The 16,521-nt window shown below is 41.3% G+C and overlaps 1 protein-coding gene across 5 annotated transcripts in view; it reads left to right on the forward strand.

Moving 5' to 3' along the window:
• Positions 1-1,395: 1,395 nt before the first annotated feature.
• Positions 1,396-16,521, forward strand: part of MYO10 (myosin X) — a 228,965-nt gene continuing 213,839 nt past the window's right edge. For 2 of the 5 annotated variants that reach the window (XM_075084238.1, XM_075084240.1), the window contains exons 1-2: positions 1,482-1,557; positions 2,165-2,334. Coding sequence is in view for 1 of the 5 variants with exons in the window: in XM_075084235.1 (XP_074940336.1) it covers positions 1,492-1,557 (66 nt within the window). In the remaining 4 variants the exon portion in view is untranslated. Of the gene's footprint in view, positions 1,558-2,164; positions 2,335-2,631; positions 2,715-16,521 lie in introns of all 5 variants that reach the window. The other 3 variants (XM_075084239.1, XM_075084235.1, XM_075084237.1) reach the window with 3 other exon arrangements.

Below are 16,521 nucleotides of genomic sequence, written 5' to 3' on the forward strand. Positions count from 1 at the left end.
ATTCGTTTTAGCTTTTTCTGTTCAGCCTTCTTTGTTCTGACAGCATCGTTTCCTGAATTCATCCCATTTTTGGTGAGTATGCATCTGCATTTACATGGCAACACTATCGGAAATGATAAGAAGTTGCATCTTGGGAACTCCACCGTGTATGGATGAGATTTTAGGTCTGCGCTTAGATGCAAATGACAGAATTAACTGCTACCTCAGCACATTGGTGAGAAATGCTTTAGGCTGATGACTAAAGCTCAATCTTAATTTAGGTCACTATATTCTAATTTAACATAACCTTCCTGATAGGCTGAAAAGAACAGCTAAAATAATATTGCCTCCCCAACATTACCAAAGCTGTCATTTTCAGGAAATGACATAAAATAGAGAGGAATTCAAATTAAAATTGAGTCTGAGTAGCTGCAAACTTTGCAAGTGCTGGGAGTTCAGAATCCAAACTTGGCATCATTTGTTATCTTTGACCCTGAATGTATGAGTTGGGCTAAATGCCTGCATCTGAGAACCACATCAATTTAGAGATCACCTCTCATATTTCTCCTCTCCCTCAATCAAGTGCTCATTCCTTCTGACTTCAAATCCGAATTCTGTACATGTTACTGCAGCTGTGGTGTGCCTCTCACTGGAACGCCTGACCCCTGCGGTCCCTATCCAGGGTGCAGAGTAGCACGTGTGTGAGATGGGAGCTGCTACAGGCATTGGACCATATGATTATTCCCAGCCAGTGGCTCCTATGAGCTCACTTTCCTTCTCCGCATGAATAGAGTGCTTTGTTTGTACTGTAGATTCAAAGACTACATGCAGGCAGTTCCCGTGGTATAGTGGGCTTGCAGAAACTTGGCAGGAGGAGAAGTCAGCGCCAAATACGCTGTATAGCTCCAACCAGCCTGCACCCAGGTCTGCATCCCACAACCATCTACTATTGCAGACCGGGAAGACTAGTGAGATTTTTCTTTCAAAGCGGAGGACTGGGGAAGGGAGCCTGGATCTACCTGGCTGCTCTGTGGGGACCTAATCAGCCGAAAAAAAGCAACTAGAAAAAAGCCCGGTGCCCCAAGACAGCCAGCCTTCCTCCCGCAGGCTCTGCCACCCTGCTGCTCTCCTCTGCCTGCTACGCTGTCCCAGCTTCACATCTAGCTTTTGTCTCCTGGACTCGCCTCCATTTCTCATCGCTAAGAGCCGGGAATTAACATCTCTTTTTTCTGGCTGGTCTCTGACACGCGCTGCCGTTGCCAAGAGAGAGCGGCCCTTTTCAAACCGTATTTGGTTTTTGCTCTCTGCAAACACAGCACTTAATTGATTTTGTAAATGGTGCAGCCTGCTTTTCCAAGGGTTATAGCAAACAGTAAAGTTCGCACTTTGCACTAAAACTTAGTGGGGAAAAAAAAATTATTCGTTATTCTCAGGCCCTGAAGAGTTTCCGCACTGTATGGCAAAAGCTGCCTGTGCTGACAGGAGAGCATTGCCAGCTGTATGTGGTGAAAGATGAGGCGTTGTCCCACACCAAGGAGCAGGGAGCACTTCTCTTCCCAAGGACGTACTTGTGCGCTAGTAAGTAGCAGTTTCTGTTGAAAGAAAATATATTACAGAAGTACGTGATTGTAACTGGGAATAGGGACTGTTACTAATCATGCCTAAATGCAAAAACATTGCAAACTGTTTGGTATCAACTGCCACATGTGGGTAGGACAAGACTGTGCAGTGTGAAATCACAGACCCCTCTTTTAAGGCAGAAGCTGGTGGGGTTTTTTTAAGCTAACCAAATGTTAATTGCAGTCTCTTGACAGAGGCTTCGGAGATTGACTTTCTAAAGACGGAGAGACTGTCAGTTATTTTTCGCTTCAGAAATTAAAGGCAGGGTACTCATTAGTTCTGAGAAGAGGTTAGATATCCTAACCCAAACCCCTAGTTTATTTCCCACTCCTCAGCTCCAAGTGCAGTTGCATTTCACTGCTGACTTCCACATGGCAGCACAACGATTGCATCCAGATTTGGAGCCTCTGAGAAGAAGTACTTATTACTGGTCTTTACATGAGAAATTGACAGAAAACTTCAGCTGCAGAAAAAGCAGTTCTGTCTTAGGCAGAAAAATCCAAAGTTCATAAGCCCTTGAGAAGGATTAAAGAATCTTTTACACATATGTTTTGTTCGTTTTTAGCAAGTGTCTTGATGCTTCGGATTGCCAATAGGTATTTCACTTTTTCCTTTGGATTATTTCATTAAGACTGAATGAACAGAGAGGGAGAGCTGGCACCAATCTGCCAGTATTAGAAGGCACTGAAGAAATAATGACAGAAACTGTTTCCTCTTTGATGAAAGCTTTAACATGTGAGTGAAATTAAAGACATGTAGGGCACTAGTGTTTACACTCTTTTCCTTTCTTGCTATCTTTATCCCTATTTGGGAATATTAACTAATGATACATGAAAGTGAAAACAACCTTGGTTTGCAGAAGACCTGTCCTTGCCCCTCATAATATGTGTCTTCTTCTTTATACACTTCTGGTATATTTAAAAAGTATATAGTTATAACAAAGAGGCAAACCTTTGACCAGAAGGCATATAGTGGTGCCGGGTTCACCACCCTTTCCTCTTTGATTTGAATCTATATCCCTTTGTATATTAGTTTGGAGTCAACAGGATACTGCATCGTTACCCTTCCCGAGGGCAGCTTCCTTTATTTTTCTGAAGGAGCCACAATAGCCACAGGTCAGTAAACTGCTGTAACCAGCTCCTAATACTTACCTTTCTTTAATAATAAATTTAATACCACATATGGTGTCTTTTTAACTTTTAGAATTGGTATAGGCAGTGAAATTGCCATCACAATACCTGTGTGAGGTAACAAAAATATTGTTAAGGAAAATTGGATTTGTTAATCTCAGGCTTTTTGTCTAAACTAGCAAGTACCGTGCCCATTTTATGAGCAGCAAAAAAAAAAGGAAATTAACATCTGGTGACACAGGTAAGTTGTTCTTTCCATCATGGTGAGCATTCAGTTCCTAGCTCTTGGAGCTCCCATCACAAACGCTCCAGCACTGCAGCAGTGATAGATCCCTACTCCCTCGAACTTGTTAAAGGACTTTGGATCTTCACATATGTGAAAAAGAAATGACATATTATATAGCATTTCCTTAGAATACACGTATAGGGAAATATTTCTTGACAAATATTCTTAATAGGACCATAACTGTATCCTCAAAGTGTAAGGCCAATATCAATTTTTATGAATATAAAGATCAAAATACAGAAATATTTTATTTCATTACTTCATTCTACTCTACTATGTTGTACCAAGGTGACAAAACCTATTTTATATTGCCTTTTTACCGGGGTGTACTAATTAGTATTCATCTTGTCATTTTTTTAAGTTGATAACTCCATGAGAGTCAGTGTGTGAGAATTACTAGAAATTAATTAAAATTCCATCAAATTGACTACTGTACGTGTATTCATTGTTTACTTTGAAAAGTAAGAGCTTGACGTAATGCCTGTGACTGAAACCGCACTGGTACCTCTTAAGGGAAATGAGCAGTCACTAGGTCTTCAAGATGGGCAGAAGTCTCTGCTAGTGTAGGGTAGGGGTGTCTGCTGGCAGCAGCTACTGTACAGGGGGGTTTGGCTGGGTGGGCCAGAGCTGATTTGCAGAAATGTTTGTGCTACATCTGCTAAGTTATAAAATTGGGCACACCGCTACTTGTGTTTGAAACAGGGGACAAATAACTCGTTTGCTGCACCCAACCAGGGTTCAGACCTGCAGGGTGAGTGAGCCTAGGTCAGTTTATAGAAGCATGGAGGGAGAGCCAAAGCAATGATTCACCCCTGCTTGACATAGCTGAGCACTGACTGTTCTGTCACAGCTCATACAGCACCTTCACAGAGGATTTTCTTCTTCCATTCCTAAATCCCAGAGGCTGGGAGTAGCACCATCAAGAACTTCCTGCATCCCGCAGCTGCAGGAGGTGAATTGTTGAAGGGTCACTGCTGAGCATGAGTGAAGAGCAGAGAATAACACACAGTTTAGCAAGAGGGATAGCCACTCGAAAGCTTAAGAGGAGAGCTCAGCTCAGGGCTTTACTGCGGTGCCCAGAGGCAGCAGTCTTACTGGCTGCGTATTTGGGGGTTGCTGGGTTTCACTGATGCTCTTTGCCCAGTAAGGCTGTGCTCATGTTCAGGTCTGACCAACTACCCAGCTGGTCTATCTTAGCTTCCCAAGGGGCTGGCTGAGAGCTGGTGACTGAGTGCTCAGCAGGAACCTCTGGAAACCAGGTCTGGTTCCTCTTATTCCTATGAAGCACAGGGTGACAAGATATGTCCTCTTTTTTCTCTGGAGTGTAAGCAAAGAACATTTAATTTAATTCTGGTTGGTTTGTTTGCTTTTTAGTTTATAGTGCTACATCATAATACAAATGAGGAATTTCTTTAAAACATTGAGGGAAGTGATTAAACTGTCGGTGAATTTGACAATATACCTGAACGGTCAGCATGCAAAGCAGAACAGATGCTAAAATCAGTTATAGATGGCTCTGGTTTACCTTTTCTAACTCTGCTTCTATATACTTATGTTTTGGTCTGACTGTACCAGCATGCACATGAAATGAGTTAGTAGCCACCGTAATGGAAGCTGAGTGGAATACTAAGCACCTGTTTTCATCAGCGTTCATCCACACAGCGAGGAGATGAGCATTCTCCTAGAGAATGAAATAAAGTAATAAAGCAGAGCAAATCCCTGAGCACAGCATCATTGGTTGCATAGTAAATGAGAGAGAGCATCATTACAGATCCTTCTTTTCCTCCAGGAGTTAGGACTCCACGTGACATTATGGCTATAACAAAACAGATTTTGGATGCAGAAAAAATAATAAAGTGAGATTGAGAAATGGATCTCTTCCCTTTTCGGGAGTGAGCTCCCCACGTGGTTTGCCACTCCAAGTTGGAAGAGATCCCCCACCCTTTCCCTGCTAATTCAGCTGCTGCAGGGAAGCCCCCAAAATTGTCCTGAAGCCTGTACGTCCTGTGTGCTGCTCCAGAGCATGCGAGAGCACAGGGCAAGGACCAGAAGGCCCACAAGAACTCCTATGGCATCGGTTCTCCAAGGAATCCTTACCTTGCCAAACCCAGCAATTTTAGTTTCTTTGTACCAGTTCATCCCTGTTCTGTGGCACAGGGAATGTAACACATTTCTCATGACAAACAAGGCTGGCTTTAAGGGAGGTGAACAGGCTTCACTGACATCAAAGTAGGTGGGACTGAGGTAGGACTCAGTTTGTCTTAATACAGGCTGTGAAAAATGCTATTGGCAATAATTGCTATAACAGAGATAAAAGAATGGATAACTGTTTAGTCTGAGAAAATGCATGAGCTGGGGATTTCCTGGGTCTCTGAGGATATAATTATTGTGAGAAAAATTGCCAAACAACTTGAGTTCAAAGGTAGGAAAGTACAGTAACCTCTGGTTAACAGGATGACTCCTTACTGAGCCTCAGGGCAGGCAGGGCTGCCTCCTTTCATAGATCCCTGGGAGATGTGCTCTTACACACTGGAGTGCTGTGCACAGCACCTGCATTGAGCTAAAGGCAGATGGACCTGCTTACATGGAGTGAAAGGTTTAGGTTGAAATTGAGTTCAAAATTTAAAAAAAAAAGAGTTGAAAATATTCTGCTATTACAACTACATAAATAGGCCCATCAAATATTGTGTTGGTCCTCACGTTCAGGGTGACTCAGGAGTTGGACCTAAAATTCAGGGAGTGATGGGCAGCATAAGGATTCTGTTTTTCAGCCCCCACTTGATGGTCAGAAAGAAGACTAGAAAAGTGAGTTCTATCTTCACTGGGCATTTCTACATAATGTTTGTCCTATTACCTGGTCTTGCTTGGTGGAATGGGAGACATCTGATTTTTATGTATTTTTCTGGTGGAAGCGAGATCATCCTGCAATGTCTGGTACCTTCGTTAACACATCGGGAATGCATGATCCAGCCATACTGTTCCTCCAAGAGAATAATACGAGCTTCGTAGGTATGAACGGAGCCAAATGAGGGAAGAATTTTCTCAGTCACGCCCGCATGGCCTATGATTCTCTCTCAGAGAGTCATAGGACAAGTTTATACAAGTATTATTCCTCTAGTTACTTTATCATAAAAGTAAGCTGGGTTTGAGACAGAATTTGACCTCATTGTGCATGGAAACTGGGGAGTTCAAGCAGGTCATAAATTTAATGTTTTGAGTACCTGGTGTAGCTCTGGCAAGGGAAAAAAAGCGACCTATTTTTCAAGATTGTTTTGTGTTGAATAAATCCTAGTGGATTCTGTTTTCTCCCTCACTTCCCTTGGGTAATTGGGCTAGGCAAGGAATAGCCAACATCCCTAAATTGATTGTTAATATGAAATTTGCAGTAGTAAATGTTGGGAAATGTTTGGATAGATACAGCCCAGAAATTAACAGCTTTAAGGTTATAGTGGGGAAGCCAGGCTTCTAGCATATATTTGTTAATGAACATTAATGTATAGAACAGGTTCCAAAGCCTTTGATGAAAGGGATGAAAATATTTTACTCTTTGGTTACTGGGTCTCAAACCCTCAGACTTGTGAAAGATATCCTTAGGCAGAATCAGATCAGTGCCATGGCCCCAGGGGCACTACCAGCCATGATTGCCCCTGCCCAGCCTCTCCTGTGGGCACCCCGACCCTGCCCACAGCCCAGGACCCCTTTTCACTCAGCCTGGAGCACCCATACCTGGTTGAAGCTATACTGAAGGAGTGCTGGTCTCCATCCCTGCTTCATGGATGGATCTCAGACACATGCTGCAGCCTTATCTCCAGCCCTGTCTTCACCCCTTTTACCTCCATAGTGGACCCCCTGGATGGACCCTGACCCCGATACATCTCTTGGTGTGCCTGTGGCTGCCGATGGACCCTGATACCAGCCTGATGTATTCAGACTGTGCAGGACAGCACCCGTTGGTAAGGGCACCGAGGAGGACCCCAGCTTCTCCCTCATTGCGCAGCCCTACTCTCACTGCTCCCTCTCTCAGGTCAGGTCTTGAGGTTAAACAGCGCAGGGATGATATAGAAGAGCCCCCCCAGCAATGTAAAATGACAGCAAAAAATGCAAGTAACCCTCACAACACTAAGACCTTTTTTGCTTAACAGGAAATTATCTATGTTTTAAAAGCACTGTGTTGTATTCCTTCATAAACAAATTCCTCTTCTGAATAATTTTTCATAAGTCTATTATTCTTAGTTATTTATTTCTGTCTGTGGGACTTTCCCAGTAAGTTTATGCACATGCAGTACCAATGTTCTGGAGGTTGTGTATGTCACCCTGACACAAACAAATCATTCTGGATCAAGCTGGGTCTGTTCAACCCATATTTGACACTTCTTAATGACGCTGGACCAACCAAGTAGCTGGGATGATTGACGTATGCAGTTTGGATGCTTCCTTCCATTTTTTCCTGCCTCTTGAAACTCAGAATTAAAATTCTCAGGTATGACTTCTCAGCAGAAGAAATTATTTCTATCAATTTTCCAGGCAAGGGTGAGGAAGAGAGATTAATAATTCAAATAATTCTGCTGTTTTCAGAGCTTCAGAAGCCAGGTGTCCTGTTTGATATTTTCCAAAAGGTCAAATGCGTGTAGTTACTGCCAATGAAAGATTTCATACCTGGGTGTTATGACTGTACTTTTCAGCAAGTGAGCAATAAAAACCTGACAGTTGATACATATTTAGAAAGTTTGATTCAACTTGTCTGGCTCTCCTGGAGATGACTAGTACAGTTGTATCCACTAGTTGTGGTGAAGGGAACTTTTTCTCTGAACTGTGGAACAGCTCAGGGAGAGGAACAGCCTCAGGTTGACCTTTAGCAATGTTTATCATGGACTTCTGCACTGTATCAGCCCATACAACAATAAGAAAATTTCCAATACGTTTTCAGAGTAGCTGTAAGGAGAGGTGGATGGGCTTTTCTGGCAGGATGGGGGTTTCTGTTTGGAAAAAATGCTGAAGCAGCATAGCCTTGTTTGTTCTGCTTCTTTGTGTCCTACAAAAATATTTACCTCTAGCAAGCCAAAAGACAGCCAACTAGCTAAAAACTGATTCTTCTATGGACATACTGAAGATTAGTTTTTCAAAAATTGCATAATTTCTTGCAATCTGGAGCTAACGTTTTTTCATAGTGGCAATTTACTGCAGATTGAGCATGCACAAATTATCTTTAACATGGTATAACTGTGATAGCCCAATGCTGCACCTAAGCATGTAAGCTCTGCTGATTGCCATGAATTTTGGATAATGACGTGGCAGAGCACACAAAACTTCTGCAGCCATTGTTGCAGCTGGGTGTAAAAAACCCCAAATTCTCTGCGTAGCAGAGGCAGCAAAGAAAGTAAATCCAAACTCTAGGGTTGGTATAGCTGTAGATACACCTGAACTGACAAACTGTGGGAATCAAGATCATCAGAAGTTGGTCTGTTTTCTTTATCCAAGTCCAATTAGGCTAGAAATCTTGCAAGATTTGGGTTTCTTGCAAGATTTCCGATAATGTATAATTTTTGGCTCGGGAGGAAATACCATGAGAACAGTCTTTTCATGGACATTTAAGTAGTAAATTTTGGTTGGACCCAGCAGCACAGAACATGATGAGGTGTTTGCCAAAGGGGAATTGGAAAAGATGAAAAACTTGAAACATTTTTAGGCAGAAAAATAGTGATAGGATTTAAGCCTCAGGGAGAATTCAAACTGGTTCCTATATTATGTAAATAAGTTTCTTTCCCTCTTAAGGTGATGGCAATGTTCCTATTGTCTTTGTTGTGCTTTGAACTGTATCTTTAAGCATTAGTATAGTTCCAGTACAGTTGTTCATTATGAATACTTTAAGTGAAGATTTTGAGGACAAATATTTTCAGCCTCTGCTTTCCTTCCTTAACATGGATACATCTTGATCTCCACTTGCTTACTTTCTCTAGAGCCATTTTGAGTGTTTGTCCACTTCCTCAGGAGAACAGCCATATCCTTACAGCCATTAACAGACTTTCTTTGGGCTTAGCTGCACCACTCTGCCAGAAAATACCATGGCCCTGTATCTTAGCTTATAATGCTAGTTTTTGAGGGGAACCAATATTTCTGTATAGGGTGGGGATCTATTGGTGTCATGTCACAGCAAAGTTTCCTTGAGCTTGCAACAAGGCCTTTTACAAGCCTTTTACAACTACCTTTTACAATATTATTCTTGGATATTTAAAATCTGCTGCTTTATGGTAAGTGATGGGGGAAAAAGTATTCCTTCCCAGAGCTTACTGCAGATCAACAGTATGGAGTGACTAAACTAGGTCAATAGAAACAATGGTGCATGGAGTTTCAGTCTTTTAGATAGCAATCCATTTGGTTGAGGGATTGGAGAATGCAAAACCGTGCTACTTCAGATTCAGGTCACAAATTACCTTGCAAATAAAATCGTTTCCAAACAAACACTTCTTGTCTCTGTCATACATATATGCCACAGCATCATAATCTGTGAATAATGTCATTAATTATTTTGGCCAAATGACAATAACTGGAATTCAGATTAGCCTGAAATTTATCTTGCAGTAAAAATCTAGGCTGAAAAAAATGTAATTGTAAGCTATATCAATTCACTTTATTTTGAACCATGCTGTTAAGCTGAGGATCAGCATTTGCTTCTGTTGTTATATTATATACACACTCATGCTAAGCTGTGCACCCCTGGATTTGCTTATCCACTAAAGAAAAGACAGTACTACTAACAGCAAGATGAGACATAGGTCCATCTGCACTATTCAGTATAGAAGAAAAAGCATACAATGTCAATTACAGCAAAACCGAACAAGTGGAAAAGATTTTCCTGGTTTAGAATTCTGTTACAGAGTATCCGCCATGACCAGTTGTTCAGCCGTCTGTAACACTGGGTAGAAGGTAAGTATGCTTTTACAAGGCCAAATAGTTTTCAACTCTTTCTATTAACTACTGATACTGGACAATTTTAGGTTTTAGCTTATTTTAAGAAAATATTTTATGTTTCAAAGGGCTTGGGGGAGGGAGGGCTTATTGATGATCAAAGGACTGGGAAGCCTGCCATACAAGGATAGGCTGGGAGAATTGGGTATGTTCAGCCCTGAGAAAAGGAGGCTCAGGGGGGATCTCATCACCATGTACCAGTACTTAAGGGGCAGCTACAAAGAAGATGGAGGCTCCCTTTTTACAAGGAGTCACATGGAGAGGACAAGGGGGAATGGACACAAGTTGCTCTTGGGGAGATTCTGATTGGACACCAGAGGGAAAATTTTCACAGTGAGGACAGTCACCCATTGGAATAATCTCCCCAGGGAAGGGGTTGACTCGGCCACATTGGACACCTTTAAGAGTCCCCTGGACAGGGTGCTGGGCCATCTTGTCTAGACTGTGCTCTTCCCAGAAAGGTTGGACTAGATGATCCCTGAGGTCCCTTCCAACCTGTGATTTTATTTGGCTAGTCTTCACGAGCCTTCCTGTAGTTACCAACATCAGATAAAGGAAGGTGGATGAAACCAAATCATTGCCAACATGACAAGTCACAAGGGATCATCCTGTGTCTTCTGTCATTCTGTCAGCTCAGGTTTACCATGACAGTTCCACTCCACAGCGATAATCATAACTTAATTTCTCACCTGTTGAAAGTATGTCCTCTTTAGTCCCATGAGAGAATAAGCCATAGGTGATTGCGCTGTCCCCAGCCAGCTCTGTCCCTATTCGCCCTCTGATTCTTTGACAGATTAAATCAAATTTACCCGAGATGAAAAAGTCTACAATAATTACTGTAAGCTTCATAAAAAAGAGTGACTCAAAAGTTCCTACTTGGATACTTACTACAATTTTTTTATTTCCTTATAAGATATCAGGAACCCCTTCCAGAAGAAGTACTCAGAGCTGAGAGGACCAGGAGCACACCTGTAGGAAATCAGGCTTCATTAGTACTCATGCTTACAGCACCACTGCTTCCTAAGGTCCTCTGCAACAGGTAGCAGTAGATGCTTCAGATCTTGTTCTCTTCCTTTTCTTAGTCATATATCTCCTTATTCCTGTAAGGCAAGTAAACAAAGAAAGGGTGAATGAAGCCAGAGGGCAATATTGGTTCTTGTTCACTTCTTGAGTAAGGTCAGAGCTAGCAAGGAACAAGCAATACAGCTGAGGGGAGTTTCTCGTGGTGCCAAGGAGAACGACAGTCATCATCCCATTCCCTGTTAAATCTATACTTAATGTGTGAAGAGATCTGGACTTTCAGAAACTTACCATTTACTTCAAAATAAACTGAGAAAAGCAGTGACTTGTACATTCTTTGAAAATGTAAGATGTTTTCATTCTCTCCAAAACTGCTTTCCTTCACTTTGTAAGAGGTTACTTGATGTGTTAAGTCACATAGTAGCAGAATTCCCAGGGCAGGGGACTCTGCCTTAAACTTTTTTTTTTCCCCACACTATGCAAGATTTCTAATTTTGAGTTTAGCATAATAGCTTCCCCTAATGGCTTTGACACAATCCTAACACAAAAATAGCTTTCATCACTATGCAGTCCAATATAAACAGCCCTAGAACACACCTCCCAGACTTTCAGCAGCCACTTGATATCCCCTTTGGATACCTTTTTTGCTCTAGTAGAGTTGCAGAGAATCTATGAATTTATCGTTTACTCGTTTGAATCTTACAATTGTACCTTCAGCTCTGCAAGTTCTCTTAGTCCTACTGCAAAGTGAGGCAACTGCTCTAAGCATTACTTCCCCCAGACTATGCAATTTTTACCCAGGGTATCCTAGATTTTTCTACAGGCTTTTCCTTTTAGCTCTCTTAAATTAACATACCTTTCATTGATATTATAGTCCCAGACTAAGTGTGGATCCAAGCATTCTTGAACCGTGTGGAAATTCATATCCAAATTTTGGTTCTGAACCAAACCAAAATCTTAGATGACAATCCCATCTCAGGAATAAAGTCAGAATTGGCTAGAGATCAAGCTCACAGATCGTTAGACTGCTTTGCATAAGCTTTGTATACGTTACACTGTGAAGAGTAAAATTTTCTTTTTTTTCCACCGATTTCCTTTCTCCTGAAGCATTTTTGCAGTGTTGTAGCTCTAATGGCAGTTAATAAAAGAAAAGGGAAATAAATATTGGTGAGAGAATCTGAAGTAAGTTTCATAAACCTTAAATCAAATTATCATCTGCAGTCATGAACCAATCGATTGCCTTTCTCTTCTGTATGATTCAAGCTGGAACTTACGATTTAAGTTTTCTTTAATTTAACATTCTTTTTGTACAAAGGCTTTAGAAAGACATAAAATTAGCACATAGTAAAATGAAGTGTTGAACTCGTACCATTGAGAAAAAGAGCTGCAACACACCCACATATATTATGCCTTACGCTGAAGACTAAAAATAAGACTAGGCATGCCTATTATTGCTTGTCCATTATTCTTTCCCTGTAAAAAGTGAACACTAAATAGCATTATTTCACGTAGTTACATTAGAGGATTTGGATGAAGATGTTGGAGTTGTTTCTATTCTCAGAGGGAAATTATGTTTTAGCACAGAACCAGGTAGAAGTTATCACAGGTAAAAATGGTGATGTCAAATCTGGAAATTAGTTGGAATCTGGAAGAAGAGGACAGTCTTTTAATATGTACATTGTCATGGGTGCTACATCAAAGAATGCTCGTCACCCTTTAGATGATACGTGTGATAGCTCTTTAGCAAAATACCTTTCATATTTCAAATGCGATACTGCATATCACATTTGGTCGTAGTTTTGGGGGGAACAACAAACAAGATTTGGACAACCCAAACAGCATGGAGTTCTAGTGGGGAAAACAACCACCTCCAAAACAACAGTTGGACTAATGGCTGAGACAACCAGCTGCTACCCATCTCCCATTATAACACTTGGTGGGCAGGTTGGTTTAAGGTATGTTTAAATTCCAGAATCTGTCACGTTCCCAATTTAACGATCAATGTTTCACCTGCTGAAACATTAAGGACAGTCTTTGGTGCTTTTGCCATATCATTCCCAGCTAGTCAGTCCTGCTGACAGTGACTCCTAGATCTTCTATAATATGAAGCTTACAAACACCAAATGCAAAAAATTCTGCTGCTTTTTCCCCAATATGCAGTAGGTGATGGTGGAAGAATAATCATCAAGATGTTGGCATCTAGATCTGGAGATATGTGAGAGAAGATTTTTTTGACTACCCTAAAATAGGCATTTGTGCAAACCTGATGTTTACAGTGTTGACAACTGATGGCCAGCAGAGACAAGAACTGTCCTTCCCCAAAAACTCCAACTAACAGAGCCTTATATTAACACAGGTCCCAGTCCTATGGTAGAAAGAATGACTTGTCAGCAGCTTTGGAGAACAAAGGAAACTAACTGCAATAGCCTGATCTTAGGCAGGCTTCATTTCTGCTGATGATCTATTATATTTGGAACTTTTCTGTTAAAGATGGCGATATTTTAACCACGGATGAACATTTATTTGCACTGTGTAGTCGAGCATGCTGCACTCTGAGGAGTTCATATAAGATCAGTGTTGTGGACTAGAAGCCAGCCTCCAAGATTCAGAGTCTAGATGAGTTTTGGTTTTGCAACTATCTGCATGCTTTTGCATTTCTGGGAAGACATAATCCCAGTGTGGCAAGGTCTTAATCCTCAATGCTTGGTTGCATTCTGCCAAAACCACAATGCAAAGGGCTCTTCTGTTTTGATGTGGTAGGTGAAGTTAGTTGAAAGGTGTTAGGCAAAATTGTGAACTGTATATCCAGGTAGGTTCAAATAAGGTGAAGTATACAAAATGTAAGGATTATGCAGTTTTCAACTTTGGTAATAACAAAGATTTTGCCTTTGATAATTTCACGCAGTACCCAAAAAGCACAAATTACGCTTTTTGACCTCATTAGCACAGGCAGCAGGCTGAACATGGGCTTCAGTTGTTCCTGTGTTATTTCTTCTTTGTACATTGAGTTACATTCATTCTCCCAGGAATGCTTTGTTCATGTGCTTCTGTGACTTTGAAAATTTCTCAATGGAGAAGAGGTCCTGTCCAATCACACAGGTTTTTTTGGCCTAAATTATGCTATTTTGTGTCACAGAGGAACAAAAATGTTTATGGCCAGAATCTTCTGCACTGAAACATGCACTTCAATAGTATTTGGAGCAAATCAATGAGACAGCTAGCATCATAGGGCAGGCCTTGGGCACCCTGACAATCAAAAAAAAAAATATTTGAGCTCTGCCAAATACAGAACTCCAACAGGAACCTCAAATTCCTATGTCCTGGTATGGCAGTCATGGCAGTCACTCTCAAACAGTACATATCAGCAAAAATTAGTGGAAAGTAATCCTTTCTTCTAATCTTTACAGTATAATACTGGCCAGTTAAGAGGTATCACCTTTAATTTATACGAATTTGGCTGTGGGAAGACTTAGAATCTAAGACATGCAACTGTGTATTTTGTAAGGATTGAGTTGGAATTAGTCTGGGATGTAAATCATAACACTGTCACCCCTGAGTGAACCTGCCTATGTGAACTTCCCCATCAACAAAGACGGTTCAACCACTTGATTTTTCCTTCAGCAAATAGAGAAAGTAATAAAGTAGATCTGGGCTGTGGGAGCTCAGGGAGCCTCAGCTGCATCATTTGTCAGTTCTCATTGCAGAAATTCTCACACAATCATAGAAGCATTGGTTGGGGTGGGCATCTGGATATCATTCAGCCCATCCTTCTGTTTAAAACAAGAACTATGGCCATCACTACATCATCCCATCATCAGATCATTACATCTACCACCTGCTATCATTGACTATCACCAACATTAAAGCAATGGCTTTGCCTAGCTGAATATTGATAAGCAGGAAAGTTCACCCAATCTCTACCTAGCTGCTTTCAATGCTGCACTATCCTACTGGTAAAGAAATTCTTCTTGATGTCACATCTGAATAACCCAAGTCATGACACGTGTCCCTTGCCCCTTGTTATGTTCTCTGCTACTGCCAAGAGAAGTCTGACTTTGTTATCTCTGTAACTTCCCTTCATGTTGTCATAGGCTGCTAATCGATCCCCCTTTATCCTCTCCTTTGCCAGACAAAAGTACAAGTCCCTCAATTTTCCTTCCTAGCTCATGTGCTCTGTGTCCCTGGCCATCTTGATAGCTATTTTATAGATCTTCTCCAGGTTTTAACATGCCTGTTTAAGTACATGTGGGTTCCCAAAAGTGAACACAGTAGACCTGCTGCGTCCCATACCCCCAGCAGCAGATTAAGCAAGGAATAACCTCCATTGATCTGCTGGCCATGTACCCCCCTAAGGTAACCCTTAGTGGTTTACTTTGTTCACGATGGTGCATGTTCAGCTTGGCATCCACTGTATGTGGATGCCATATGAACACTGGCTGTGTTCATTGAGGTTGCTGCTCTGCCAGCCAGCACCCAGCCCATACTGATGCCTGGGGTTATTCTGCCCCCAGTGTACTTCTTCCTACTGAATCCTGTAAGTTTTCTGATGTCCCAGTCCCTGAGTTTCTTAGGTTGCTGCAAACTGAAGTTCTGCCATTTGTCATGTCATCCCCCTAAACTATCATGGAAACTATGTCCACATGACTTTATTGATTGATTAAAGAGATGTGTTATATCTGAATGCTGAGAGTTGATCCTAAGCTCTCCTCCTGGTTTTCACTGTGAAACATCACTGCTGTCTGGACTGGACCCTAGGTGAACATTGCTGAGAGGAGAAGGTGACCCATAATACTCACCAGATGGCTTCAACCCACACTGTATTTTTTAGAGGAAGACTTTCCTGTGCTGCTTTCTTAAAAGCTGATCCACTTTAGCTACTCAGAAAACAGCTGTGGTAGCTCTTAAGTACTGTTTACTGATTGAAACCATGTAATATTATTAGAAACATTTATAAGTATTGAAAACATAACAATGCTGCATGATCTAGCATCTTCATGGAACAGCTGGTATGATGGTACCATTCTCTGGGATATGTTTTTCAGCTGTAAATTATGATTAAAAGAGGGGGAAAAATGAGCACAACAGTGGGAACTGTTCCAAAGGCAGCGATAAAGATCTCCTTCCTTGTCTGGATCAGCCCTTTAAGCCCTACACCCTTAATCAGCAGCAAAAGGAAACAAAAGCTTCCTTCCCAGACTAGACTTGATTTCAACTAAGATGTGAGAGTGTCTTTCACAAAATACTCCCGTCACAATCTGTGTAAGAGCTGCTTTAAACAACAACAAAAAAATAAAACAGCTTGGTCTTTTGCTTCCTTCGGTTGTTAGACTAAATAATAAGAGACCAGCACTCTTTCTGATGGTCACTTTCATGAACACAAAGCCGCCCCTGTTTCACTAATGTAAAGCAATTTCAGCAGTGTGTGTTCTGCTTTGCCAGATACAGTTTATCTTATTTAGACAATGACATTTCTGCAAGTAATCTTCATCCAGAAAGTGAAATCTACCCTTTTTTATAGGA

Source organism: Phalacrocorax aristotelis, chromosome 2 (assembly GCF_949628215.1).
Source record: "Phalacrocorax aristotelis chromosome 2, bGulAri2.1, whole genome shotgun sequence".
NCBI classification, from domain to species: Eukaryota; Metazoa; Chordata; class Aves; order Suliformes; family Phalacrocoracidae; genus Phalacrocorax; species Phalacrocorax aristotelis.